Here is a 26,886-nt window from a genome sequence, read left to right on the forward strand (position 1 = left end):
CAAAATATTGCATTACTGGAAACAAAAAAACATCGCCATCAACATAGGCTTCTGACATGCTCATTTTATGATGTTGTAGTGCCACCTGGTGGTGATATGCATTCTGACTTAAAGAGAAAAATGGTGGAAAAATGTTTTTAATTAAAAAACAGGCATGACTGAAAAACATGTCAACAGTATATTATTTTTATTAGTTTCTGTAACCAAACCAAGAGAATGTAAATAAGACCGTACATATTTTAATCGATGAAACCCCTGTACAAGTACAACAACAAAAAAACAAAACAAAAAAAGAAAAAAAAATCATTACCCTCCCTCCCTCATCCATCCTCCAAAGCAAGGACTCTTCCCCCAGCTAGGGCAGAGGTGAGGAGGACATCCTCCTCACCTCAGGGTGCATACTACTGTACATTTCTGAAGGACCCTTGTCGCCACAACCCCGAGATGAGAGCATTGTGGGTGGGACAGCCAGCGGAGGTGAGGCAGAGACAGAAAACAGCACTGATTGCTCTCATCAATAAAGACAACAAAACAATAAGTGTCCTTCTGCCCAAACGCTTCAGAACTTGAGGCTTCTCATTTCATCTTTTTTTTTTTTTCTTCTGTCGTTCTCGGTCCTGTTCTTGTTCCCCCGTGTTGTGAGGGTTGACATATACACACTTGTGTTTTCTACTGTTTGAACAATCAACTCCTCGTCGTTACTATTCCCCTAAATAGCCCTATCCTGCTTTTCTCTAAGCTAAGGGCACTGAAATCAGTCAATAGCAGCAGGTCTGGGTGCTTTACAGTGAAGTGTGTATATGTGTGTGTTTGTGTGTGTGACAGCAAGGATGGGTGTGAAAGCGAGAGGGTGTGTGACAGTAGCCCCTAAACTGGAACCGCTTTAAGTAGTGATCATTTCCATGTAATCTTGTCCAGTCCAATCAAAACTGCCGCCATGGCAACAGCAATCCTAAAGGCTGTGACAACATCTCCGCACTGCTTTAACCTTTGGCTAAATATACAGGAGAGTCCAGCTACGAGCTTTTACCCTGTTTTTACCACAAACACACACCTGACACACACACCCAAACACATCAGTAATTCTCAGGCAAGGAGATGAGAGCAGAAGGCAGGAGCAAAGGCTCACAGGCAGACTAATCAATAAATCAATCATTAAACTCAATCAACTGCTGCAATTTTCACATTTCAATTCTGATAAAAACAAAAAAGGAACAAAATGACAGAATTTCTGATCTCATGTCTCCATTTGGTAACTGTGGATGAAACCGTTGAGTGAGTTGCGTGCGTGTGGTCATGAGGTGCAAGAGCATTTCCACGTGCGCAATTCTCTGGATTAGTTAAAATGGGGGATTGGGCAAAAAAAAAACAAAAAAAACAGAAAAAACAAAAGAAAAGTGTGCTTCACTAAATGACGTCTCCTTAACAAGATTGCTTTGACTACAGAAACAAAATTGATTCATTCTTTCGTTAACAAAACAGGTTTTTTCCTATAATATGCGTGATCCTATTTGGGGAGGAAAAAAATTAAAAAAGGAGCAAAAATCAAGAGCTATAAAAATGACAAACTCAGCAGCAAATCTCATTTCAATTTTTTTCTCTCCAGAGCTCCTCTTTATCTACCGTCACAGTAGATCTTCTATGGAACAACTTGTGCAGCCATTTTATCGGCATCTAAATATGATGGAATAATCCAACTCAAACGCCCCCCACCTACAGTGGGACAAGACAGGAAGAAAGAAGAGGAAGAGGATTATGTATACGCAGGACAGCGCCTTCTCTCAGAAATCACCACCATCTGGATTCTCCATCCCACCCATCCTCCTCCCCCCACACTGTCCCCCAGGGCTGATATGAGGAGGTGATGGAGTGAATGGGGCTCTCTTCCTCTCTTCCATCCATTCATGTTGTCATCTGTAGCGGGTGTGCAGCTCTTTACTTGCCCTCTTCTGGTTTGATGGCCTGCGGTTTTATGGGGCCAGTCCGTATGGGCTTGGCTGTGGAGATGGGGGGTTTGTCAGAATCGGGGCGCTCGCTCCCTGTCTGATGGTTTGACGCCGAGGTGTCGAGAGGGGGCTTTCCTCCCTGATCGAGCCGAGATGCTTTGCTGACTTGCGGAGCCTTGAGTTGCTGCTGTTGCTGCTGCTGCTGTTGTTGCTGTTGCTGCTCTGAGAAGAACTTATGGGTGGACTGGAGCACCTCAGCCCGCTGCTTTGCCTGGTGGGGGGAGGAAAAATTAAAATCAGTAAACCAACTCATCATTGAAAGATTATCTCATCTGTCTGGCCACCAACAAAATAAACATACAAAAAAATTACCAATTAAAAAAATGGTATCAAACCTTAAGGTCCTGTTCAGCCTTCAGAGCCGCCTGTGTGCCTCTGGGTGCCAACGAGGGACCAGGTTGTCCTCGGGGAGGGTGCTGGCTGTGCTGTGGGTGCTGTGGGTGCTGGGGTCTAGGATGAGGCATCAGACCACCACCCAGATTAGGTGACATTGGAGGGCCCATGGCAGAGCGCTGGACACCTCCAGCAAACGAGTTAGCATGAGGAGGTCGAACCAGAGGAGAGACAATGTTAGGCTGGGACAGAATCTGAATAAAGAGGAACAAAGAACAGAAAAATCAATTAATACCTCAGTTGAATGAATTACAATAGTTGGCATTCATGTTTATAATCAGTGTATTATATAAACACTATCAAAATACAGTTTTTTATGATTATAGTGAATGTATACCTGTGGGTTGAACTGGCCGGGGAAGTGCTGCGTCATTCTCATACCGGCAGAGCTGGGCTGAAACTGCTTCTGGTACAGCATGCTGTTTATCTTACTGGACTGGCTACAAGGGGAGGTGGAGCTGGCCCTGCAGGAGAAGTACGTACAAGGTGCATAAACATGACAAATCATTGATATATGTGGCGTTGAGGTGTGTTTGCGTGTGTGGTACCTGTAAGGGCTAGAGGTGGGTGTAGTGCTCCTGGCGCTGACAGGAGGGGTTCCAGGCTTCACATCCATCCCACTGCCAAAGAGTTTCAGATCCATGTCCATCTGCAAAATGTCAGTGAATAAAAATCTGTTACAGCTGCACTTTTAAAATCCAAACCAGCCAGATTATTGAGACACACACACACACACACACACACACACACACACACACAGACACACACTCACTCTACAGTACCTTGCTGGTGGGAGGCTGCATCATGTTGTGGTTGGGGCCCATGATCCCTCTGTACGCCTGGGAGACTGGGGGCTGTCGGTTCATGTTGGGTTGCGCCTGGGGAGGAGTAGGAGGCAGTGCCAGGAGAGGCTGACCTCCACCCGAGCCGAAGTTTGGCAGGGACAGCTGGGAACCAGGTAGAGGGACTGTCACCTGGGGGGAGGCAACACACATAAATTTTACACACCGACAGTCTGGTAACTTTGAAACACTTAATTGATCGATGGACAGAAAATTAACCAGAATTAATTGAGTTGATTTGTTAAATGAAAACACATTTGCACTTGACAGCTTCTCAAATTAAGTTTGATGTCAATGTTGATGGCCGACATTACTGTAGCCTTAAAGCTACAGTAATGACAGAAGGGGGATCAATAAAGTTACCAAACACCTATAACTGATCATGGGAATGTCCATCATATACTTACATCATAATGTTTTAAGTCTTTATACACTCTAAACCGGGTTGGTACCTGTTGCATTGCGGAACTGGGTGACTGGGTGTTGCTGTAGTAGCTACTCTGGCCATGTTGTTGCACCTGCCCTGAGTACATGTTTGAATGCTGATTCATCCCCTGTCGAGCCTGAACCAAAGACACACAGATGTCAGATGTAATATTCAAACAGTATATATAAAATGCAGACAGCATCCTGAGGTGGTATCAAGCATGTGAGCAGACGGCTTACTTGCAGCAGGTGTGTGTCAATGAGCTGGGAGCCTCCCATGCCAGATGGCTGGTTTAGCTGGGGCTCAAACAGAATGGGAATGTGCTGGGTGGAGGAAGCCTGCTGATAGGCCAGACTGGACTGAGGTTTGCCCAGCTCAGGTGCCTGCACGCCAGCATAGCTGTGCAACGATGGTCCTGACAGCATCATGGAGGGCTGTGACAGGCTGCTCTGCATGAATGCCTGCTGAGACCTGAGGGAAGACAGTCGGGATACAGAATCAGATAACAGGAACAACAACGTCTCTAAATGGTGAAACTTGTACCTAAGTAACATTGTATGTGTTTCTGCTGTGTTGGTTGTTACCTGTAAGGCTGCAGTGAAGAGTTGAACAAGTCCTGTGGCTGGGAGACTGGAGGACCAGTGCTAAGTCCTAGCTGAGCCTGGTGTGTGTGTTGGTGCTGAGGCTGACCTTGCAGTGGAGCGTAGATAGGGATGGGAATCTGCTGCACTGCTGTTGGCTAGTGTAGACATACAGATAGTGTTATCTTCACCATTAAAAACTTTCCTGCAGTGTGTTTCTGACCTCTAACAAACAACCAGATCCCACCTGTGAGAGGCCGGGCTGGAAGCCTTGCTGCTGTGCCAAAGAAGGAGGAGCCAAGCGAGGGTGGGGCGTATTGAAGAGGTGGCTAGTGTCCATGTAGAAGGCTGGAATCTGAGCTGCAGAACCTGGACATACAAGTGATTAATGATTATCTACAGACAGTCCTTGAAGAACACAAAAGCATAAAATCATGGCTGATCTCTAAACAAACTTAGACTCATAAACCATCAACTAACTTAAACAAACATTTGTACATAGCCCTAGCAACAGTTTTGGTGTCATGTTCGTCTCACCTGCTGCAGACTGGGAGACGTACACCTGTGGGGTCTGCTGCTGGGGCAGTAACGGAGGCACACAACCCAGCTGAGAGAAGCTGCTGCTACTGCTACTGCTGGAGGAGGACAGGCTTCCACCCTGAAGCTGCTGGGGCTTCACCTTACAAATGTTTGGAGGGTCAGAGGCTGTGGTGGTCTTGGTCCCGAGGGAGGATGTTGTATAGGTACCAGATCCTGCAGGGTGGAAATAAACATGGAAGATGATTCACATGCACAGCCCAACCATCCCAAAACACATGTGCAGATAAGTTGGAGTATTATAGGCCGTCAGCAGTATTAAGATAAACAAGAAAAACATGTATTGTAAGCGATACAGTGGATGTAACAGGAATGTTACCTGTCAGTGAGGTGCTGGGGGTAACAGAAGCCACAGGGATCTGTGGCATGGAGGCCGAGGAAAAGGTGGAGTACGAGGATGCACAGGAGGTTATGGGGGAGGAAGAGGAGGTGACAGGAGAGTTCTTCTCCAGACTTGGGGAGTTCTCCCACGCTTTACGGGCCGACTCCATCTGAGATAGAAAAAAACAGATGCTTAAGGCTGTTTCACCGACAGTCTAGAAAGCAATCACAGTTAATCTAATGTTGCCTATAAAGTCATGCCCGTCTGTGTACCTTTAGTGTCAGGTCAACAGTGGCAGGAGAGACTGTGCTTAGACTGGAGCTCTGCTGCAGAGTCTCTCGCCGGGGAAGGGGCAAGGAATGTGGTAATGCCACCTAAAACAGACCCAAAAAATATTTTCAGGATTTATTTAATCTCTGTGGCACAGACCTGTTCCATAATCTGTTCAAATGAAGAAGCAAGGTGTCTGAGATTTTAGTCGAGTGTAACGTGTACTCACATTGGCTACCAAGCTCTCTTCCATTTTGCTGCCTCCTGTTGGAACACTGTCGGCCAACGAGGAGGAGGGCGTGGTGTAATCTGTTACAGACTCCTGAGATGAAAAGACAAAAATTCAGTAAACACACATTATTGTGCAGACTTATTACTTTCAGAACCACTTATGTCCACACTGGATTTTCATTATTTAATTGATTATTTTGCCCTTAAATTTGATCTTCAATTAATCATTTTAGACTTTGACAATAGAACAAAACAAATAAACCCCGAACACAATTTGATTTGACAGCAATACATACTTTAGAGTTACTGGTGTACTCTGCTGAGGGGACTGTGATCATGCCCTCGATGTCTCCTCCCAACTCTGGTACTGTGTTGTCACTGATGGGAGGACTGGATTCTGTAGTTCTGCTGACGACTCCTCCGGGTACTCCTCCCTCCATCCCCTCGCCTTCTCCTCCACGTGCGTCTTTGGCCTTTCGGTTCTTTAGAGAGCGCTCTTTACCAATGGGACCTGGCTTGTACTCCTTGGTTTCCACTGGTTCCATCTCAGGGAGCTGGGGACAAGAAGAGATTCAACGTTTTTTTATTTTACAATGCAGTTTAGAAAATGAATAAAACTGAGTAGAAAAATGTCTACAGTTCAGTTACCTTCTGTGTTTTGATTGGGCCAGCGCGAGGTTGTTTCTGTCTCTGTTCTTTGGGAGCAGGTAATTTATTGTCAGAACCAGTCTCTAGCAATGCTGGAACTCCATCACTGTCGGTGCTACCTGCAGATGATGGTGCTCCAAACTGAATACTGTCTATTCCCAATTCCACACTGCCCTCTGACCCGGGCTTCACACCCTAAAACAAAACAACATATTATGTGCTTTATTATGGAGTTAAGTGGAAAACAAAGTTGCAAAATATGAGTTGGGCTTATTTAACTTACCTCAGAGGAGACAGTGCCAGTAAAGGAGGTAAGAGGTTTGTTCCAGGCACTCACAGACGGTGGCTGGGGAGGGCTGATTGGACCAACTGGAATACAGAGATGACATTTTTAAGAAAAGCTCAGTGATGAATACACTCCGACATCACAGTAAGATTCAGGAGCCGATAAGAAATTTAAGATTTTGTCCCCCCCCCCCACAAGAACGGACTTATCAACTCACGCTTCTTGACGTCAGGAAGGACGGTGGAGCCTGCTACCTTGTTCTCCCAAAGTTCTGTACCCAGAGTGCTGTGTGTCTGCGTAGGTGCGGGGGGTAGGCTCTTTGAGGTAAAGTCCACAGTGGCAGGGGGGATGGAGGGCAGAGGAGCCACGGTTCCTTCCAGAGTTTGAGGGGACGCGGCAGGTTGAGAGGGGGCAATGTGAGGATGCTGGGGGGCAGAAATGGCGGGTTGCTGTTGGGGTTGGGGGGTGGCGGCTACAGGAGGCTGAGACTGTGAGGCCTGTTGCTGCTGTTGCTGCTGTTGTTGTTGTTGTTGTTGCTGCTGTTGTTGTTGCTGTTGTTGCTGCTGCTGTTGTTGCTGCTGCTGCGATGACTGTTTTTTAGCAAATCTTGGTGGCAGCTTTCCTCCGCCCCCTCTGCTCTTGTCACCTGAGCCTTTTTTACCCCAGTTCTGTAGAAACATGATTAATATATTAACATTAATTATCACTGAAATAAGATTTTTTTTTAAACTATATGGCACAAGCTATCCATCCTCCTACCTGAGTCGTCTGCTCTTCCTTTTTCCGTTTCTCTTCATCCTGCAGGCGTTTTTGTTGCTTTCTGGAGACCACTTCTGTAAAACCATCATCGTTGGTGCTGGACTGAGGGTCCTCTGTGGTGGTGACTTCTGGGTGATCATCAATGATCACAACACCTGCAGTGACGGGACAAAAATAGACAGACATTTACATTCAGTTTTCAGGTGTTGAGCAGCTGAAGCGATTTCATTAGAAAAGTGTCTGAAACAGACAAATGCACAGACGTCTACTTACTGGCATAATTATTGAGATCAAACTGAGAGAGAGCGTTCTCTTTGGGCTTCTTGGCAGCCTGTTTGGCTTCATCTTTGCGACGAGCAGACTGATCCTTTGCAGGTCTCTGAGCTGCTCCTCCAGCTGATGGTGTCGTCCCGTCTGAGTTTTGCTGAGCTGAAGGGCTTCACAATTTAGACAAGATAAATTGAGACCCAGCGAGACACTTACTGACACATTCTTTAGCTTTGTAGAACAGTTTGGTGGTCTGAAACACAAATAATGTTGTGACGCGTGTTTGGTGCAAATAATCATGGATTATAACATCATATTAGTTCAGAAACAAATGAATACACCACCTTGGGGAGAAAATTGTGCCACTCAAGTTCCAGATGAAATGAGAAACATGTTTTCACTCAGAGATGCAAAGCAAAGGTAAAGTATGAGTCTAAAAATACTATTAGACGGATGCCATATTTAGCTATTTAAAAAAAAAAAACCCACTTTGATAGCTTATTAGAGCAAACCTGAGCTCAGTTACACACCAGAGTGGACACTTTAATTTGGTAATTTGGATAGATAATACCAACAGTTTACAGAATATTTATGTAGATTATAGTGTTGTTCAGTGCATCTATTAATGAGCCAGAATTCAGTAACAAAAGGTTTATTGTGTGTGAATAAATCTGCACTGTTATTCTACCTCACACTGTTCATTGAGTCAACTTCATTATGCAAGTGTTAATGTAAGCAGACAGAGTAAAAGCCTGAGAACAGACAAAAGCCTGTTTGTTTCAAACTCACCCTTTGCGGCCGCCTTTGGCCCCTCCCCTCCTCTCCCCCTTGCCCCCTGCGTAGCTGCGGCCTGGTTTAGCTCCACTGTTGCCTCTACGATTCTGTCTCTCTGCCGGTCTCTGACTTGAGAAACTTCTCTTGGCTGTAGCAGGTCCTTCACGTTTTGGAGTCACTCCTCCATCAGGGGGGCTTTTACTGGGTGTCAAAGAGCCCTGAGAGGGTGTAGGTGCAGGGGCAGAAGCAGTGGCTGCTTCATTAGCGGCTTCCAGTGCTCCTTTCCTCTCTTCTCGTTCTCTCCTTTCATTGAAGTCGCTGCTCTCGGAGGCAGTTTCCCATTCCTCGTTGGCTTGGTCTGAGGAGTTCTGATTGGACAAGTCGGGGGATTTGGTGCCGACTGCAGTGATGGTGGGGCTGCTTGTCTCAGGCAGGGGTGCTTCTATAGGAGAGGGCAAGTTGGGTGCAGGCATAGTGGCTGCCACTTCCGCAGGCATAGTCACAGGGGTTCCTGGAGCTCTGGACAGGGTTGGGGAGAGGGAGATTTTGGCTGGGACAGAGTTAGGGACAGCAGCAGTAGGCACTGGGGGTAGAGGGACAGGGGGACTTGGGGCTTCTCCACTAGCTAACACTGCAGCTTCCCGCTCCTTCAGCCGCCGGAAGCGTGGGGGTTTATCTTGCCTTGGGGGTCGTGCTGGTCTGGATCGACGAGGCCTTTCTCTGCTACTCTGAGGAGCCCCATCCCCAAATTTCTTGCCATCGGACTTAGGTGGCCGTCGGTCACCTGGAGGATTGTCATATCTTGATGTGGACTCTGTGTCCTCAGGCCTGAATGTCTCCATGGGTTTGGAGGGCCACTGAGAAGAAGAATCTCTGGCACCTGGCCGTCTAAGAGGAGCTGAGCGAGGTCCTCCACGTTCCCTTTGTCCACCTCGTCTACTGTATAATCCTCCTCTTCCTCGCCGAGAAGGCTCTCCTTTAGGAAGAAATCCTGGCTTGGGCCTGCCTTCTTCATCCACTCTAGATCCAACCTTTTCCCCCATGTGAGGAGGTCCAAAGCCTGGCTTATGTGGGCCAGACCTGGGCTCCCCAGGGAGCTCACGCCTCAATGGACGGCTAGGTTTCGTGCTAGGTTCACGATCAGATGGTCCGGTATCACTAGCAGACTCTCTCCCACCTTCGCTTTCAGAATCTGTGTCTGAGCCACGGCGTCTTCTGCGTTTCGGTATAACCTCAAAGTCTGAGCTCTCGCTGCGAGTCTCGCTCTCCTCTCTGTTGCGAAAGGCAGCGGCACCACCAGCAGAAGGTAAATCAGAGCGTGATCGAGGTTCTCGGTAAGGATACTCTGGTCGACTTCGACCACGACTACCCCTGCCACGGCCACTATATGTCCCCCTGTAGCTCCGTCCTCTGGAGTAATACTCTCCGCGACCACGCCCTTTGAAATTTGAGTCAGCAGGCCACTCTCTTTCTCTGTCCTTGTCCATTTCCTTATCCCTCTCACGTTCCCTTTCTCTCTCTTCTCGTCGGTAGGCACGTGGAGGTAGATTGGACTCTTTCCTGGAGGGCAGTTTGGGTTCTGGATGTTTGTCATTGCTGGGAGGTTTGTCTGCTTTCTCCTCTTGAGAGGAAGACGTGGGAGCACCAGAGGAAGGCTGAGAGTCTCTGGTTCTCTGAAGGCTAGTCTGTGTTTCCTCAGCCTCAGGAGCTTCTCTTTTCCCCTCACCCTGAGGTCTGGAGCCCTCAGACACAGCAGCAGCCGCAGAAGGAGCTTTGAAGGACTGATCCTTTTTGGTCCTTTCTCCTCTTTCCCCTCTCTCATGACGCTTTTCTCTCTCTTCTCTTTGCTCCCTCTCTTCTTTCATGTCCCTTAGGACAGGCTTTTTTATTGGCCCAGACCTGCGGACAGGTCTCTCACCCCCTGGTCCTTCTCTACGTCCGGTGCCAGATCTCCCACCCCAGCGCAACTCGGCTTTCTGTTTGCTAGGTGCTGGCAGAGGAAGCTTCTCTTGTTTGTGGAGTCCATCAGCAGGAGGTGTAGCCCTGTTGCTGGTCACAGCAGCCTGTGAATAGATCTCATTCTGAGGCTTATCGTCAGACCTTTCCACAGTGTCCTGCAGCTCTATTGATTTTGTTCCCAGGGATAACCCATCAAACCTGGGCTCATCCAGCTTGAGGGAGTGGCTTGAGCCCTGAGACACACTCCTCTGGAGCATAGCTTGACCTAGAGCTTCTACCTCTTCCCCACTCGGTAGGCCTGGCTCCTCAGGATCAAAGCCTGAGCCAACGGGGACTCTATCTAAAGGCCCTGGCACATCCTCTGGGCCCTGGGAAAACGCAGACAAGGACTCTGTGGGGTCCCGAAAGAAGTTACTTTTACGAGAGTCCAATGCACTGTGGTCCTGGGGATAAATAGCTGGGAGACCCCTGTCTAGATCCAAACCAGACTCCATCCTGCAGAGAAACAATTGTGATACTTTTATGTGCTGCAAATAAAAAAAAATTATTATATTATTATTGTTTGATTGCCTTCCCCCCCCCCCTTACCTCGGCGGCTCTTTGTTATCATCCCGTCCTTTTGGGGGAGTTACAGATGGTAATGGCTCTGACTGTGGATAGGGGTCAGATCCCCATACCATCCTTGAATCTGAGGGCAGGCCATGGTCACGAATTGGTCGCGTCAAATGGTCAAAGGAGTCAGAACTAGAGCTGGAGTTGTCCCCTGGCTCCCTGCGCACAATCTGCTTTGGGGGCATCCTCCCTGAAGAGGACAAAACGGATCAAATGTGAGCAGGTTGTCTGGCAAAGCAGTCATCACAGCTGCCTGCATTACTGAATACATTTATCACAAACATTCACATATTCTCTGTTGTAATTTCAAATTTCTCCCTACCAGGATGAATGTTAGTTGGCATATCCATGGGAGGACGTCCTGACATCATGCGGGGGTCCATGTAAGACTGCATCATGAGCCAGCGGGGGTCAAATCCCATGGTGGCCAGGTGCTGGTGGTGGGGGCCCATGGGTTGATACATGGAGCGATGTTGCTGCTGTTGTTGTTGCTGTTGTTGTTGCTGCTGCTGCTGCTGCTGTTGTTGCTGTTGTTGTTGCTGTTGTTGTTGTTGTGTAGCTGGAACTCCACCACCACCTGATGGTGACACGGAGCCCCCACTCTGCTGTTGCTGCTGTTGCCATTGTTGCTGCTTCATCTGCTCCTACAAGATCAACAAGGAATAGTAATGGGGAACATAAGATAAACAAAGTTCATTTGTTTTTTAAAATGGTATACCACATTCTAAATGGCTCTAAGTAAATCAGCTCCTTTTGACATAATGTACTCAAAGGCCCACCAATGAACATTGGTCAAGCCAAAGCCTTTACAAATATGTGCTATAACCTCAGCACAGGTCTTTCAAATGCTAACTATGGAAGAGTATGATTTAAAGAGTAAAATTATAATTGATTCATTTTGCATTTTTGTTTGAATGGGAAAACTCCAGAAATCCCCTTTATGTTCACAGTTTGGGAACTAGTCTATGTCCACTAGCCCCTCTGCAACACTCTCATTAATAGCAGTATCCCAGCCACTAGTGACATAAGAAGCCAGGTGTGGATGTACTTACCTGCTGTCTGAGGAAGCGAGGCGGCAGAGATTTCTGAAACTGTTTGGAATAGCCTGAGGTGAGTGAGGGACGCATAGCAGCTGCTGCCTCTCCCTCCAATTGTGGTGGTGCCACAGGGACTTCCTCACAACTGGGGGTGTCCATGTGAGGCAGTGGCAGGTGGGGCTCATCCACTGCAGGAAAACAAAACCGTTAATACTAAGTGGGACTGAAGTGCAACTGCACAATGATCTAGACCCTATTTACACCTGAAATTACCATTACATATATAATAATAAGAAAAATGTGCCAATGCACATTGTAAAGAACACATTGTGATCAAAATGCTCTGGGATCAGCCAGACCACGTCTGCAAGTTGTCTAGCTCACATTGTGATTGCATCTGAGTACTTTATTTAATCCTTCACAGGAAATTACTTTGTTACAGCAGCCATTAATTGAACACACATACATACATGCATCTCAGCTGACTTACCTCTGCTGTCCTCTATGTTGAAATAGTCTCGAATAGGCACTGTTGTCCTGTCGGCCTGGTTCTCTTCCACCAGGGAGCCGACCTCAGCTTCTCCTTCGCTCTGAGGCTCTGGAGCTGTGGCCACAGGTCTCTGGACTGGGGAGCTGGGCTGACGAGGCAAGTGAACCTCCTCCTCTACGGTTGGCTCAACTCTCTCCCTGTCTCGCTCGATCCTCTCCCTGTCTCGATCCACCCTCTCAGGTAGAGGAGCTTGTATGATTGGTGCCTGTGATTGTGAAACAGGGACTGAAGGTACAGGACTGGATGCAGGGGCAGGAGCTGCAGAGGAAGCTTCTTCATGGGCAGCTCCCGCCTCATCATTGGTGGTCAGAGATGGGGAAGATTTGCCCTCTGTTGCCTGGCGGTGTTTTTCATTGAGACGTTTAAGTTTTTCAGCACAAGCAGCAAGCCGCTGTTCTTCCATCCGCCGTTCTTCTTCCTCTCTTCTCCGTCTCGCTCGTTCTACAGCTTCAGAAACGTCTGAAGGCTTCTTGCGCTTCTGTCGCCATGCCTCAGGGTCCTCATCAGCGCCAGGTGCCGCTGTAGCCGGTGGTTTGCTTACACGTGGAGCTCCAGCAACAACGGGACGACCACCACCCTTGAGAATAGAAAAATTAGTATGCATACAGACTGATGAACTTAACGTTAGAATATCAATGCAAACTTAAAGTGAGGCTTTTGCAATGTATACCAGCTTTACCTGGTAGTCCTGTGGAGCAGTTGCTTTATTGTACTGTCCCATACTGCCAGGCGAAGGTGCTCTTGGATCTACGGTGTCGGCCCATGAGGTTTTACTGCCTCCACGATCCTCAGGCCCCTCCTTCCAGCCCTCTTGACCGTCTGCTGGCCGTGATCTCATACGTTCCACTTTACTCATCCATTCCCTGAAAATGTTACATTTGTGTGGGTTAAAACTCACAAGTCCTGCTTCTCTCAACCTCATGCTGCACATTAAACATTTCACTATGACACATACTCACTGGACACACAAAAACAGGCTTTAATAAGCACATTCATGGGACTGAAAATGGTTTAGACCCTTGCCCAGGTTGATGCAGCCATCATTTCTAAATGCTTTTTACTTTGCACCAACTGTTATGTTTGCTGCAGTAGTCTGTGTCACAGGTGTTACAGTGTTCAGGCGCACACTGATTACTTTACTTGCCCACGGCCCCCACTGTGGTTTTGCTTTTTCTTTAAAAAAAGAAATAAAACCTATTTAGTTCATTTTAGCATATCAACATCCATGTTTATCAAAGAAAAACAAACTAATTTGTAAAACAGTCAGCGTGTATTCAATACAGAGTACAGGGTAGCAGAGTGAGACATCTGTCCTCCCTCTAGCTCTCTGCTGTAAACACACGTAGCTGTTAGCAACCAGCTGCTCTCATGTCCTTATGGGTCTTGGGGCTTGTTTTTGGCAAAAACTCTCTTGCTCTCTGCCTGCTCTTGGTGTCCCGTGGATCATCCCCATGTCCGAGAAGGCCATCACTAACTTGTAATCAGGGGAAGCTCTAAACTTAAACTCTTCAACTAAAAGATCAAAGAAGGTGCCCTGAAGATATTGACTGTCATTGACGAATAATATTATCTTGTAAAATGTTTAGTGTACCCAATTTTTCCTCACTGTGTCATCCAAATAACTGTTTGTACTAACTGATGCTTATGTGCAACCATTTGGCTCTGAATGTACAACTGTGGTATGTTAAATCATCCACCACACAAGAGCGTTCTCTGCAATACTCTGATTTCCATTAAATACGGTTCTGCACACAGAACGTGTCACTATACTGTGTGATTGTTTTGTAATCCATTAGCATGAAACATGTCAAATTCATTCAATTTAAACCAAAAAGTTCATTACAAGTGTTTTATATGATTTAAGCTTGAAGGCATGCTGTATAATGATTTGATTTTTTTCCCTTACATATCAGGCAGTCATTTTCATGTGTTTAGTAAAAAAATCAACTTGGAAAGTCAAAAGTATTTTTAATGTCAATTAAAATGTATTATTATCCAAGGCTTGCACTCGCTTTCCATGTCCATTGGCATATATTCAGTAAAATAAACTAAGATGACCAATGTCAAGTATCCAAAAGTTGATTCTCAAAGAAAGGGTCAGAGATGAGCAAAGAGTATCTGGAAGATAAAATCTATACAGAGAGAACTCTTCGTGTGGTTCTTTTACAGTGAATTACAGAAGCTAAATAGTGAATGCAAGACAATGTAGATGATTGCAAGTTCAGATCAAAAATACTTACCAGTTTTCTCCTTTTTCTTTAGCAGCTTGGTTCTCTTCATCATCGCTGAAGTTTAGTTTCTCAGTGTAGTCCACCTCCATCTGAGCTCCTGGATTGTAGAAGAGACAAGATTCATATAAGCTAGAACTGCAGTAAAGTGACCTTTTCCCCAGCCGATTAAGTGATTATTCAAACACAGCAGTTCATAAATTATGTATAGCTACTGACCTGCCCAGCCCTCATCAGCATCAGTGTCTAAGTTGTCCAACTCCTTCAGTTCTGTGGCGCTAATGATAGAGGGTCTATCTGGGTCCAGGAGCCAGGCCTGATGGGGTGCCTGCTGGGGACGTGCTGAGCGAGGGACCCTGATCAGCCAACAGAAAACAATGGAAAGGAAAATGTATTATGTGACCTTGTCAAGTGCATTAACAAGTTTCTCTCTTCAACTTTATTTAATGTACTGAGGCAGCGTCACAGGCCTGATACCTGCCAAATCTGTGCACAGGGCTGAATACACCTTTGAGAACTGAATATTTTTTGAATTGATAGCATAATGTGTTTATGCAATAATAAAATTCAATACTAATAAATATTTATCTTATGTTTTATTTCACATTAGCATTGACATTGGATTTTCATTTAGCATCATCCTTAGTTTTTAGGGCTTTTCCATTCATATGTGAACTTACTTTACTCCATCTTGTGGTACAGGGTATCTGAAGTTTGGTTGCCCTGGGCCAAAAGTCATTTGAGGATAGGCGTGGAACATCTAAAAACAGAGAGACACAAATCATCAAACAGGGCAAGTAACTAATACTGTGATATCCTCATGTGATCAGTCCAGAAAATCAAATTGTGGCTTACGTAGGGTGGCATCATGCTCCTGAAAGCAGGGTCGAAGTGAGTTGGCACCCCAGCAGGAGGCTGCTGCCCCCCATTGAGTTTAGGCTGAGGAGGGCCAGAGGGGGGTAATCTCTCCCTGCCATCCCTCTTCTCCTTCTGGCCTTCAGTGGTTACGATTCGTCCTGGCTCATCAACTACCTCAGGTGGTGAAGAGGTACCAGGGGCCGTACTACCCTCCTCTGGAGCCCTGTTTTCCATCTCAGGGGGGCTGGGTGCAGTGTTCAAATTCCTGCCTCCACCTTCACGCCAACTGCCAACATCTAACAGGACAAGAGGAAAATAAATAGAAAGTAAGCTAGTGTTTTCCCTTTATGCTGACAACAGTGGTGCAGTGCTGCTGCTGAAATTTCACATTGTACATAATCACAACGAATGTGAAACACATGCACTTTTCTCAACTTCCAGCAGGGTTAGGGTTAGCTTGTATTCAGCAAATGGGATTTTTGCCTCTCCGTCTCTCTCTGCACAAGCAATTTATCGAACAGCTGAAGCAAAATATAGCTTAACTACGATGTCTTTCACTTCCAGCAATACACTCACTTCCCTCTCATCTGCAATGTATTGTTATGGTAATAAACTAATATGAACAAGCTCAAAACAGATGTTCACTATATGTAACAACTGAGTCTTATTAGCTAAATATCCTCCTCTCTACCATCAGTACCTACAGCACTGAGTCTCACCAGCAGCAACAGAGGGAGGAGGACAGAGGAGAGGATGAATGATGCTATCAGTTTGTTAAGACCTGCAGCCTTTCTAAACAGTGGAGTCTGAAGGCTTCACCCATTAAATCCATTCAAGATACGGTCTAATTTTATGTTGTCTACAAAAAAAGATAAACTGGAACTGAAATGAGTTTACAATATATAAATACATTCCTTATTGTAGGATGGTGAATGCTGTAAACTTTGGTGCTCTAAACTTGTCAATCTAAATATACAATTGTCACCTTTACATTTTTGGATTTGTAACAATACATTTTTTGTGTATGTATTCTATGTCAAAAAAATATACAATTTTCTTGTAAGTTACACCATAGGCTATATTGGTGCTTCTTTAAAAAAAAAAAAAGTGTATTTTCTGATTTCAGGCATTTCATTCTTTGACATTTATTACAACTACAGCCTCCGAAGCCCCTCTGCTGTCAAACCTCCTGTTAAATGATCATGCACATGACTATGGACATCTGGAACGATTCTATGATAGTCTTAAGTTATTCCACTGACGATGAGAGCAAATACAGATCCTGGCATCGTGGTCTCTGCACGCACACAACAGCACTGCGATGAAAAAAAATCCTCGAGGAAACGCTGTAATCTATGGACACTGACTGATATTTATGTGTATGAGTGTGGCCGTACTTTGAGGTCTGAGGCTGGGGCCTGGTCCATAAGGCTCCTCCTCTTGACCGTCTTTCTCGACCTCACCAGCCGCCTGCAAGCTGGGAAACTCCTGGTGAAAGTGGCTGCTCACACGAGGAGCTCCTGCACAATACAAGCACGTTATTATGAACACAGGAATCACAAGATTGAATATAATAATACAACAGTGACTAATCCTGAGCTGGTGTACAGCACGCCTTCCACCCCAACCAACACATTTAGTAGAGAACTAGGTCTAAATTCCATGCAGGCTATAACGGCTGAGTGCTCTAAACCAATTGAATATTGTTCCTCTTATTTGTGTGGACAGAAGTGGGAAATTTACAGAAAGGAGTTCATAACCAGTCTGCATTGTATGAATAGATTTAATGCTTAGCAGGGAAGTAAAGAGCATATTTACCGTCTGGCTGTGTCTGCTTGCTGTTGGCCCAGGAGCGGCTGCCCCCAATAGAAAGCTCTTGTGACTGGAGCACTGGTGGTTTGCTCTGGGGTGGGGGTGTCTCCTGTTGCCTATGGCAAAGACAGGGCAACACCACTCATGATTTTAAATGCTGTTGATGGCAGATTGCTCCAACTTAACCTGAGAGAACTTGTGAGTACATACGTCTTCTAATTTCAGGTCGAGTTCATAAACAAGCATCAAGTTATTATATCTACCTCTCTTCCCCTCCCTCAGGTCGAGATGCCCAGCCACTACCGTCTTTGGGGACAATGTTGACGTTGGGGTCGTTTCCCTTGTTCTCTGCCTTCAGGCTGGGCAGGTTGGCTGGAGGGGGCATACGCCGGCTGACAGCAACTTTGCCCAAACTCTGGAGCCCATGTCTGGCAGCCACTGGAATGAAGGGGGGGGGGGGGAAATCAGATGTAAGAAGAGAAAAAAAAGAAGGTACTCAACAGGGACGAGGTAAGAACTTGATGATCTTTAAAGCTTTTATCATTTTGCCTTGATCAACTGAAGCTGCTAAAGCTATAAATACAACCTCACAGCTAGGGCTGGGCAATTAATCGAAAAATAATCGAAACCGATTGAATCGTGGTGTTCACTGTTGCCATGACAGTAAAGGTTGCATATCTTTAAGGAATTTGAAAACTTGTCTCCAGTGATCATTTTAACCCAAACCATGATCTTTTCATAGTTCTAATCAAGTAAGCTAGACATTAACCACAGCGTCACACCTTAAAACATCATTATTTTCACTCCCTAAAGATACTCATGTGTGAGGGCAGCAGTGTAAAATACAAGACAAAAGAAACTGTGATAATATATAATTGTTCATCAAGGGTGGAGATAATCGTTAGAGGTTAAAAGTTCAATTAATTGTGATTTTGATTTTTGCCATAATCGCCCAACCCTACTCACAGCCCACTCATGAGAAGTCATATACAGTAACACAGTGTGCAAAACAGGATAAGAGTGGGGGCTTACCTGCAGTTTTCTGGGTTTCCAGAGATTTGCCCTTGTAGGTGTTGAAGAGGCTAAGGGTTGCATACTTTGTTTTGCCATCCTTTGCCTTGGTGCTCTGCCCTGACTTCTCGGACATTTCGCTGGAAACTCATTGAGTCTGGTCCTTTGGCCTCGCCCCCAGAACCAGCCTCCTACAGACAGAGGGAGACAAAAATGAGAACACAAGAGAGTGCAGAGGTTGCTGGCTCTGCACAGTATACCATAACGCAGATATCTGAACATTCCTTGATGTTTGCCAATAACCTACAGTTGGTGTGAAGAGCTTCTTTCTCTGTAAACACACAAGTATGTTGCTGGTTTACAAGCCACAATATGCCCTGAGTCTGTTTTTGTGGAGAAGAGTGATTTAGGAAAGGAAACCAAACTGGGAGAGACACCCATGCAGCAATGCTCCAGCAATGGTTGGGTAGGAGAAGACTGCAAGCCAGTAAACACTCATTTTAAAAACACTTTAAAGGATTGGCTTCAAAAATAATTTATGAAGATGGAAATTTAACACTTTTGTTTTGTGTTTGCAGTTTGGAAGGTAAAACTCAATGTGTTTTTCTAAAACCAGAAAACTGCATTGAAAACTTTAAAAATAAATAAAATTGTCTTATACCTGATCCTTTTGATAGGGCCAATTCTGAACCCTTTCCTGAACCTTTATTTACTTCAGGTAAACCACCTGTCTGAACTCACCATGCATTTAACCACTTAGTCATTATCCACATTACTGATTATTGATTAAAAATTCTCATTGCGCCAATAATTTATGAACACTCCAATAGTCTACATGATCGTTGCTATATTGATTTGGTCAGAAGTATTGTGATACTTGATTATGTCCATATTGCTCAGCCCTACCAACCAGTGAGAAAACTCCAATTTCAAATTTGCATGTAGTACAATTCTGAAAGGTGGACATACTAACTGACGGGGGCACCGAGGGTTTAGGATATGACAGGAGCTAGACGGAAAAGGCATGAAGTGAATGAGCAATACCGTGGACAGAGCGACAGCATGTTTGGGGCTGCAGTGTCTTTCCTAAGTCATACAGAGGTCATTTATTATTAACGGAGCAGTGGTGGAGTAGTGTCTATGAGAGTGTGACAAGTGTGTGTGGGGGGGAGCTGACAGCTCTGATCAGCTCAGTCTCTATCTGCAATTTGGCCTTGGAACAATTCTGCCTTTCTTTCAAAAACAACCTGCACCTTTTTTAATAAAATACTATTAAAATCAATGATGGTCCAATATATAAATATAAAAGATGTTTTCTAAACTGTATCTCATAGCTCCTTTAAGGAACAGCTCAGTATGTAGTGAGTGTGCGGTCGAGAGAGAGCAAGAGACAGAAGGGCTGCAGCGAGTTGAGCAGAAAGGATTACATGGCACTGTTCACAGTGTGTGTACACTTTTGTCTCTTTGTCGGTGAATAAATGCTACGACTCCTCAAGACCCAAGCCAAGTTCCTGTGTCGTGCTTTTTTCTGCTGCACAGAGACACGGGGAGACATGAGCGCAGCTGCTCACCAACAGCTACGTGTGTTTACAACAGAGAGCAGGAGGGAGGACAGACATCTCACTCCGCTGCCACTCTTCAGCTGCTGCGGAGGACCACAAAGGAGACACTTTCACTTTGATTGTAGAGACTGTCATCCTACCAAGTATTGATAACACACAATTTAGACTTTTTAAAATATTTGATGAACATGGGCAATAATACGCAATAATTAACTTAATTGGATTTTTTCTATTAAAAAAAATGAACAAAAAGAAAAACAACGGTGGGGTGTGTGCTGGGAAGCTAAACGTGTATGTCTGTGTATCATCAGTAACACATGGTAAGACTTTTTTTATACTGTCTGATATTCATGTTGTATATAATCAGTATAGTGTACACTAGGTTTTTGTATATTTTTGCATGCGTTGGTAACACATGCAAAAATTGCTTGTGTTACCATTGAACCCAATGGTAACACATGCAGGTTCTGATTAAATTGAACCCAATTTAAATCAGAACCTGGATTCATAGTCAACTTCAGATACCGGATACTTCATAATTGTCTCTCAGGTGTGAATGCATCTTTTCTGTGCTCTACAGCAAGCATCCGCAGTGTCCATCATGAGTATGCAAGATGCAAGACGCAATACTCTCATATGCACCTCTTAAAATGAGCAACGATACATTTGGGGAGGTACACTATACGTACACTCTTATTGTAAACTTATCTAGTTCTGGTCGAGGTTGTTCATCGCTGAAAGCCGAGCTATGAAAAAACCTTGATGCAATACAATAGATACAGTTCAGGCTTCAGGCCAAGTATCTGCAGATACACTTTCCAGCTGTCTCAAAAACAGTCCTTCCAGAAAACAAGTATTCACTACGACACGAGAGACAAATTCTGACAAACTTCTAGTCCAAGTCTCTGCTGACTAATATATCTGATGAGGCTGGCTGTGAATGTGACCAGCTGAGTAGTGAATAGTATCTTGCGAGCTAATCTAATGTTTGGCATGAGAGTGAATAAATACTGATTAAGAGTTGATATGGAGTCTAATTGAGAGGTAGCAGTCCAATTAAATCCCTCCTGATTACAGATGCCAGCTGAATTTTTGGAAAAATATGAAAGTTTAATTTATCATCATTACAAATCATTGTTTCGCCGTTTCATTTTCGTCAGACGCAGCAGTCATCACAGGCCCATAAAATGTGATGTGAACAGTTAAAATACACCCGCTCCTGCTGCAGTCAGGACTAAAGCTGGCTAGCTGGCTCTGGCTATCTCGTAGTGAATTTAATGGTCTCATCTACCAGAGGAGCAGACTGAAAATGACTCTGCACACAGGTCTGTGCTCTCGATTTGTGTTAAACATTTGCAGATTTTACTTTAATCCATCTGTCCCTAAGAAGGATGTGGGATGTATGAGGGTGTGTTTGAAAAATAGGAATCAAAAGGGAAGAGGGAACATCGATAAGAGGCTAACAAGCCCAAATTACAACAGTATGGAGGAGGGACCTCAAATCCTCCCTTTTTAAACCTCATATTCCTCACATTCCTCACCTGGTATACGACTGCATCCCTGCTATCAAGACTTATTCAGCTCAGCCCGGCCTCCAGCATGACCCTGCACCCCTACAACTACTCCTGCATCACAGTTCATTCATCAACGGAAGCTCATTTCCAACACATCATTACATGCCAACATTTTGTTGTTTCTGACTAAGGAGAAGTAGTTTGTGTGTACACGTGTGAGGAGAGATCTTCACACATTTTGGCTTGATGAAATTAAAATGGCTGATAATATTTCTAACCTTCAAACCATTCAGCCAGTATAAAAATGTGTTGATAATGCCTAGCAGTAAGAAATGGCATAAAAGTGTGTTGCGTAAGTTATATTTTGAATAAATATCATTAGTTTTAATAGTGGAATGACTTGCTTATTTGATGTCCAAACAGTAATGTGAATGGACAACCACACAAAGCATTTGTTTCCACATCTTTCCCACTAATAAAACACTGCATGGATACACAGGAGCCTCTGATCTTAAAGGAAAATTCTGATTCTTTATAAAACTGGGTGGTAATGTCAGTTTTTAACCTACATATCAGCACAGCACTGCACTCACCACTACAATCCTTGAACTTGTGGGAAATAAGTTCTTTGCTCTAAACAGCTTTATAATTTATTAAGTCAAACTTCGCAGCAGCCATTTGGTGGTCGACATAAAGGTTAACACTTAAAAGTTAATATCTTTGGCACAGCAAATCCACTTCCACATTCAATCTGCAGTTTGACCCAGATGACATATGTGTGAAGTGTGCATGCACCCTGCTCTTTTCTTTCCTGACCTGGCTGATGCAGCGGAGAAGAATGTGAAGTCATGTAGATGGCCTGAAAGATGAACGGGAATGTTTCACCTAAACAACACGCCTGTGTGCCACTGATCTTATTGGATGAAATGCTCCAGTGAAGACTTGTGGTTCAATGACAGAGATGAACATATTATGTTAATCTGTAAGTACACTACAACATTTTTTCCTCCTTTAATGTGTCTTCCACACTGTCACACATGCATATTAATTAAGTCATCATCACTCACAGATACAGCGGCTTGGCCTGTAGGAAGACAAGATGTACTGTGTCATATCCATTACGTGAACTGAGTTGGACACATTCAGCATCCACCAAATAATCTCCACTTTGATCAGGGTCAGTGCAAAGGGCTTCTCCCAGCATCTATACAATTACTTACTGTTTCTAGTCCATTGAGCACAATGCATGGGACAAGATAAGGCTCGGATGCCACTTAAGATTATTGTGGTTGTCCAAAGTCAGATCGTCAATATCATGAAATGGTCTTCCTTGAGAGTTGTCGGTGTTTTCATTGAGAACACAAAAAGCTGGCTGGTGGATATGTTTTCAATTAATTGGGTACTAACCTGTTTAGATTCGGTGCACAAGGTAAATGGTACTTTAAAATACACACATGGGACCACTTTGAGAGGACTAAGTGATGAGCTGTTAAAATGCAAAGTATGATATTACTTAAAATCAGCTCAGAGCCAAGCAGGTCAAAATAAACCCATCTTAAAGCTTGTCTTTTTTTGTTGAGCCTTGCTAACGATATTTCCATTAAATCTCTGATCAGGCCTTAGTCACTGACTGCTCAATCAATAAGCACTACTCCAATCAATATGTCTGAATAGCCTCCAGAAAACTAGCCAGATGTAGACCCATCCCTATCAAAGGTTGAATGTACAGCAATCAATACCATGTAAGCCTTTTCACGATCTTACCCATCTACAGAGATGAGAAAATAAAGCATACACACCCCAAACTTGCCAAACCCCTGAATGTGCACACTCACACAACAAAAATGTGCTCCTTCAGGGAAGGGGCATATTTGTTGAATCTGCAAGGTATCATGGCTGAAAAGGGGGGCATTGTGCTCATCTGTGCACACACACACACACACACACACACACACACACACACACACCCTACATCATGACATTCGGGGAGAAAACGTAGCATATCGCCACAACTAGTTCAATTCAGAGGAAAAACCTCAAGTGATGAAAGCCAGATGTAAAGTGTCGTTTTGTTCCTGTAAATCAGTGCCACTGATGAGTCTGCAGGCCATCCGTCTCCATGAATCAGACTGCTGGTGGGCTGGGGTGGTTCATACCGGCAGGGGATACAGGCCCCTTTTTCGCCCGGAACTCACTCAGACCGGGCACAAATAACTATTAAATCTGCTCCAAACGCACCAACAAAAACGTCAACACATTCACTTAGCCAGAAGCGCGGGGTTTGACGTCTAATGCGGAGCGTGGTGCTGTTAGATAGCAGGCCGCCACTTCGCATCGTTTAGCATAGTTTCGTTTCTCACTGGTCGCCATCACATCCACTTCCAGTCCTTCAGTGGCCACAGCATGCTAACCAGCTAACGATGTGTGAGCACCAACACATCAACCGCTCTGATAAAACTTAAAAAAAAAAAAAATCAGCTCGCATGACATGCAGACCCACCTGCCACCGCCGGTGCCTTCTTTGTCCTTTGGCTTGTCGTACAGCTTGACTCCTGGGTCCGGTTTCGGCCTACTTTGAGGTGGAGGAGTCTGTGTCTGGCCGGCAGATTACAAAAGCTGGCTAGCCCGCTAACGACGGTTAGCTACTGAGCTCGCTTGCTGCCAACAAACCTCTCTCCACATGCACGGCCTCTGTGTTTGTGTCCTCCGGTCCGCTTCAAGCCGCCACACTATCCTCGTTGGTTCCTCCGTTACTGTGGGAACCGGTGCGCGGGCGTCCCTTGGTTCCGTGTTTCTCCGCGCCCGTTAAGTGGTGCCACACCGTTTTTCTAGCTGAGTGAGGCCCCGCTCGAGCCGCGGCCTGTCGCACAATCAAAGATGGCAGATTGTAGTTGCCAGATTGATCTTCTCACATCCTCCTTTCAAAGCTCTAACCTCTGAGTGTGTGTGCAGGTGTTCACAGTTTAACAGTTAACATCACTCATTCACAGAAGTGTCGGACACATAAATTCAGCTTTCTTTACAGGTAACAAATACACTAATTACCCGTTTGGATACTCTATGGTTGACATGAATGACATTAATATTTCATGCTTTATCAAAGTGTAAGGCAATGTAAATTACCATACATTTAACCACACAAAGCCAAACATATCATTTACTTACTGGAAAGTGTGTTGTGATACACAAGTACAATTTGGCAGGTTTATTCTATATAGCCTACAAGCGTTTATAGCCTTAGTCTTTTTTGGGTAAGGAGTAAGCCTAAATTCATTAAAAATATGTACAATAACATGTCATGTTTCCCCCCATTTAATATTTATTTCAGCACTATGTGTACTCTTCACTTGTTTTGCACTATTTGTATATTACTTAAAGTCCACAGAAATGGTGTCACCTGTATATAATCAATCCTTGTGTATATTTCTGAAGGTTGTTGTGTTATTATTCTGTGTAAGTACACCGAGAGCCGCTTAACCAGATTCAAATTCCCTTGTATGTTTGTGTTAATTTTAACAAAGTGTTAGGTGATGTAAATTACTTATACATTTAACCCAACAAAACCAAAAAGACCATTTACTTTTAATTTACATGAACATGAAATGAAAATATGAACACTGAGCTGTTGTTGGTGTAATGTGAGAAGTGTGATGTGATACTGGAGTACAATTTGGCTATTCTATATTAAAAATGTTTAGAGCCTTTAGCATACATCATTTTGGGTTAGGGGTAAGCCTACATTCATTCAATTGAGTGAATGAGGCCAGGTGTTGCTGTGTTCAAGTCAGATGTAGGCTTTCCTGCTATTTTCCATCCTAAACTATGAAGAACATCCCTTTAATAATCTCGTTGACGGAATAGCTCTTTCAGTACATTGCTGCTCATGTCCCAATGCTCATCAGAACGACTGAGATCTTGTGAGCCTGCTGTGGCAAAGCTTTCTGATTATTCATTACAGCTGCATGTGAGGTATTTTTTACTTTTTATTGCCTTGTGTTTTGTCATACGCATCATCTGTGTGTCCAGTGCTGTCTTTCGACTGTTTTATGCTGACTTTGATTGTCTTTGTTTCATATATTTTCCTCTTGTTCTATGTGTTGGCATGTGTTGATTACTGTTAGTTTCCCCTCGGAAATTAATAATAATCTATCTATCTATCTATCTATCTATCTATCTATTTTTCTATCTATCTATCTATCTATCTACCTATCTATCTATCTTGCCATTTTGTCAGTGGTACCTGTAAAGTAGTTATAGAAAGTATAAGATGTCATATAAACAAAGTGTGCAGTACTGCAAACAGGTACATTTAAAAGAAAGGCGTTTACTCAAATAATAGTCAAAAAATCAGTATAAACTGAAATCTCTGTCATCCCGCTAATGGCGTTCATATCGTAAGCATTCCCAAACCTGGCAACCCAAATGTTTACGAGTCACGCGTGGACGATTCTTGTTCCGGGGTCCACCGGTGGTTCACTACCGGCGGTTAGTTTAAAGTCTATCTCGAGGTTAATTCATGAAAGAGGTTTTATTCACGATTTCTAGGGTACATTTCCGTAGGGTGCTGACGCCATCTCCATCTGTCTCCCTCTCTATATGATATCCATCTAGATTGATAGGTTTTATCAATCCAAATTGATATTCTGTAGTCTGTTTTAGCAACATCTAGCTACATACCTGATTCCATAGATATAGTGACAAAATAGGTCCAGTCAACGACAAACTTCAAACCGTACTTAAATAAAACAATAAACAACAATAATAATACAGTTACCCCAACAAACATTGAATGAATATTGATTGGGGATTATTTTAACATAACTTTCCCCAAAAAACAAAACAACTAGAGAAATTGTGTAAAACCGCAGTTGTCCACAAATGGAGTGAGTGGCAAAACCAATCAACACTACTGTTTTATAGATTTTTATAGACCAGTGGAGAATTTAGGCTATTGATGATGGGGTGAAAATCTGTTGAACAAGGCATCCTTTGTCAGTGTTCCTGCTGCTCTATAGCCTATGTTTCAGTCAAATTAATAAAATAACACCAACAAGCACAAAGTAGGCACTTTTTCCTGCACCGTAATCGGTTTTGATATGGTTGATTCTTGTTTATGGGCAATCGTTCCTAAAAAAAAAATGTCATTCTTTTGAAAAAAAAAAAAAAAAAAGCAGTCTTACATATGGATTTTGACTACTACATGAGATTGAAAGAGATCCCGGAGTAAGATTTATAATTATGATTTCATAAAGGATTGCACCTTATGAAGATTTTTCAAACCTAACCTCAGGTAGATTTGAAGCCACCATTAGGGGGCATCATTGACCAATGTACATCATA

At 44.2% G+C, this 26,886-nt stretch overlaps 1 protein-coding gene across 1 annotated transcript; it reads right to left on the reverse strand.

Annotated features, from left to right (window-relative positions):
• Positions 1 to 136: 136 nt before the first annotated feature.
• prrc2c (proline-rich coiled-coil 2C) lies at positions 137 to 24,368 on the reverse strand. The gene is made up of 34 exons (XM_053321942.1): positions 24,047 to 24,368; positions 18,492 to 18,661; positions 17,723 to 17,897; positions 17,466 to 17,575; positions 17,045 to 17,167; positions 15,645 to 15,943; positions 15,470 to 15,549; positions 15,009 to 15,145; positions 14,802 to 14,889; positions 13,241 to 13,424; positions 12,502 to 13,138; positions 12,027 to 12,199; positions 11,297 to 11,618; positions 10,951 to 11,164; positions 8,419 to 10,857; positions 7,636 to 7,799; positions 7,363 to 7,517; positions 6,821 to 7,271; positions 6,601 to 6,686; positions 6,318 to 6,512; positions 5,966 to 6,223; positions 5,668 to 5,760; positions 5,441 to 5,542; positions 5,166 to 5,337; positions 4,787 to 5,002; positions 4,497 to 4,618; positions 4,253 to 4,407; positions 3,908 to 4,139; positions 3,694 to 3,804; positions 3,182 to 3,373; positions 2,948 to 3,048; positions 2,737 to 2,863; positions 2,342 to 2,593; positions 137 to 2,217 (listed from the first exon to the last, which is right to left on the reverse strand). Exons 2-34 carry the CDS (start codon positions 18,604 to 18,606, stop codon positions 1,936 to 1,938), a joined length of 8,562 nt encoding a protein of 2,853 aa, XP_053177917.1. The 5' UTR covers positions 18,607 to 18,661; positions 24,047 to 24,368; the 3' UTR covers positions 137 to 1,935.
• Between the last annotated feature and the right edge of the window lie 2,518 nt (positions 24,369 to 26,886).

Source organism: Scomber japonicus, chromosome 7, assembly GCF_027409825.1.
Source record: "Scomber japonicus isolate fScoJap1 chromosome 7, fScoJap1.pri, whole genome shotgun sequence".
Taxonomy (NCBI): Eukaryota; Metazoa; Chordata; class Actinopteri; order Scombriformes; family Scombridae; genus Scomber; species Scomber japonicus.

Coding starts and splice junctions, on each gene's coding strand:
- prrc2c (XM_053321942.1), bottom strand. CDS start 18,606: ATGTCCGAGAAGTCAGGGCAGAGCACCAAGGCAAAGGATGGCAAAACA. Junction 10,858..10,950: donor GATAACAAAGAGCCGCCGAG/GTAAGGGGGGGG, acceptor GTTTCTCTGCAG/GATGGAGTCTGGTTTGGATC. Junction 5,543..5,667: donor AAGAGAGCTTGGTAGCCAAT/GTGAGTACACGT, acceptor GGTCTGTTTTAG/GTGGCATTACCACATTCCTT.